This window comes from Arvicola amphibius, chromosome 8 (assembly GCF_903992535.2).
Source record: "Arvicola amphibius chromosome 8, mArvAmp1.2, whole genome shotgun sequence".
Lineage (NCBI taxonomy): Eukaryota > Metazoa > Chordata > Mammalia > Rodentia > Cricetidae > Arvicola > Arvicola amphibius.
This window is the reverse complement of record NC_052054.1, coordinates 95,154,503-95,156,836: the sequence shown is the minus strand read 5'-3', so window position 1 is coordinate 95,156,836 and position 2,334 is coordinate 95,154,503. Positions and strand designations below refer to the sequence as shown.

The 2,334-nt window shown below is 49.1% G+C and overlaps 1 protein-coding gene across 1 annotated transcript; it reads right to left on the bottom strand.

Moving 5' to 3' along the window:
* Positions 1-728: 728 nt before the first annotated feature.
* LOC119820949 (poly(rC)-binding protein 1-like) lies at positions 729-2,105 on the bottom strand. Its single transcript, XM_038339692.2, has one exon. It carries the CDS (start codon positions 2,103-2,105, stop codon positions 1,035-1,037), a length of 1,071 nt encoding a protein of 356 aa, XP_038195620.1. The 3' UTR covers positions 729-1,034.
* Between the last annotated feature and the right edge of the window lie 229 nt (positions 2,106-2,334).

Genomic DNA, 2,334 nt, shown 5'->3' with positions numbered 1-2,334 from the left:
TTAATTCTCTCTGCTCAACAGCCCCACCTATCCTTTCTCTACCTAACTTTTCATTGTTCTGCTCTTTATTGGACCAATCAGGTGCCTAAGACAGGTGGTGGGAAACAAAGGCAACACATCTTCATATACATCAACAAATGCTGCATAAACAGTGTAACACAGCGTTATACGGTTAAAGTAATGTTCTGCGGTCTAAACAAATATAAAATATATCTACATAGTTAAAACAATTTTCCACAGCAACCCAAGATCTCAAGAAAATGGATTATATTTGTTATTGGCCCATAAACACTTGTAGAACATTGTTAAAGGTCTGTGTTCCTCAGGTTCTACCTGGTGACTGATGTAGGAGTGTCTTACCTATCTATTGTTTCATTGGTTAATTAATAAAGAAACTGCTTGGCCTGATAGGTCAGAACATAGGTGGGTGGAATAGACAGAACAGAATGCTGGGAAGAAGGCAGTGGGGCAGATGCCTCAGACTATTGTCATGCCTCTCCTCTTTGAGACAGATGCAATGAAGCTCCGACCCAAGATGGACTTAGGCTTAGATGCCAGAACTTTCCCTGTAAGCCACCCCTCGTGGTGCCACACACATTACGAAATATGGGTTAATCAAGATGTGAAAATTAGACAATAAGAGGCTGAAACTAATGGGCCAGGCAGTGTTTTATTTTTATTTTTATTTTTTTAACCAATCCATTTTTTTAATTCTTAAATTCTTGACATTACAGAACTAAACTGAAATTTATTAACATTCCACTCTTACATTTCTTACTGACAAACAGAAATAAAATCCATGAGCCAAAAACCCAAACAAAACTAAAACAGGGAAAAGCTTATAAAACTAAATATGCATCCCAGCATTAACAGCTGAACAGAGAATGTGATTTCCTTTTAAATTCTTAGCGGATGATAAAGTGTAGAAACTGAACACTTACAAATTATTTAAAACCTGGAATCACTGACCAGAAATTACACAGTTGGATCATGGGAAAACAGCAGAAGGGGGTTACGAGCGAACCTACACTGTTCTAGCTGCACCCCATGCCCTTCTCAGAGGAAAGCCTGGCATTGATTAGATACTGGGCCAGGCTAATGCTGGCAGCCGAGCCAGTAATAGTGACCTGCCTTCCAGAAGAGCCTTCCACTGGGTTGGCAATTTTGATCTGGGCCCCGGACATCTGGCGGATCTCATTGATGTTGGCGCCTTGACGCCCGATTATGCAGCCGATTAAGTTATTTGGAATGGTGAGTTCATGGGTGGTTTGAGTAGATGCATCCAAACTTGCCCAATAGCCTTTCACCTCTGGAGAGCTGGAGTCAATTCCGGCGAATCCCTTCCCGCCGTGCATCATGGCAAAGTGAGACTGTTGTCTTGCCACCTGGTTCAGCTTGGCCAGATCGAGCGGAGAAATGGTGTGTTGTCCTTGAATCGAGTAGGCGTCTAGAGGTGGTCCCTCCAGGTCGTGGGTGGCGTGGGGGTAGCCGGCCGCGTCGCTGCAGCGATCTTGGCCGCCTGCGCAGATGACTGGCGAGCTGGCCGGCATGGGCTGGTACGGGATGGTCATGACTCTCCCTTGCGGAGACTGGGAGAGCCTCTCCAGCATGACCAGGCAGATCTGCTTGACACACTCGGTGACCGACTGCGGCACGCCGGCGATAGTGATGGCCCGCTCGGTCGAGTTGGGCAGCATATCCCCAGCCACCTGGACCTGGGCCCCCGTGCTCTCGCGGATCTCCTTGATCTTGCAGCCGCCCTTGCCGATCAGCGAGCGGCACTGGGTGGCGGGCACCACCAGCCGAAGGGTGACCGGGGGCCTGCTGGCCGCCGTACTGTTGGTCATGGAGCTGTTGATATCTTCCTCCAGCTTGTCGATGATCATGGCGAAGGCCTTAAAGATGGCATTGGTGGGCCCGGTCAGCGTGATGATTCTCTCCGGGCAGTTCCCCTCCGAGATGTTGATCCGCGAGCCGCTCTCCTCGCGGATCCTCTTCACCGACTCCCCTTTCTTCGCGATGATGCTGCCTACTTCCTTTCCGTGCATCAGCAGCCGAATGGTGAGAGTCACGTTGAGTCCGCTTTCAGTCACACCGGCGTCCATGGCGAGCGGCGGGCGGCGTTCGGGAGTTGGGCTCCTTACGTGGTCAAGTCCCCAGGCAGTGTTTTAAAGAATACAATTTGTGTGTTGTTATTTTGGGGCATAAGCTAGCCAGGCGGCCGGGAGCCGGGTGGGAATGCAGCCTGCAGCTCCTTACTACAATCTTGGAAGGACATTATGGATGAGTAGCAAAGAGAAGAGTCCTGGCTCAAACGGTCTATGAGAGTTTGCA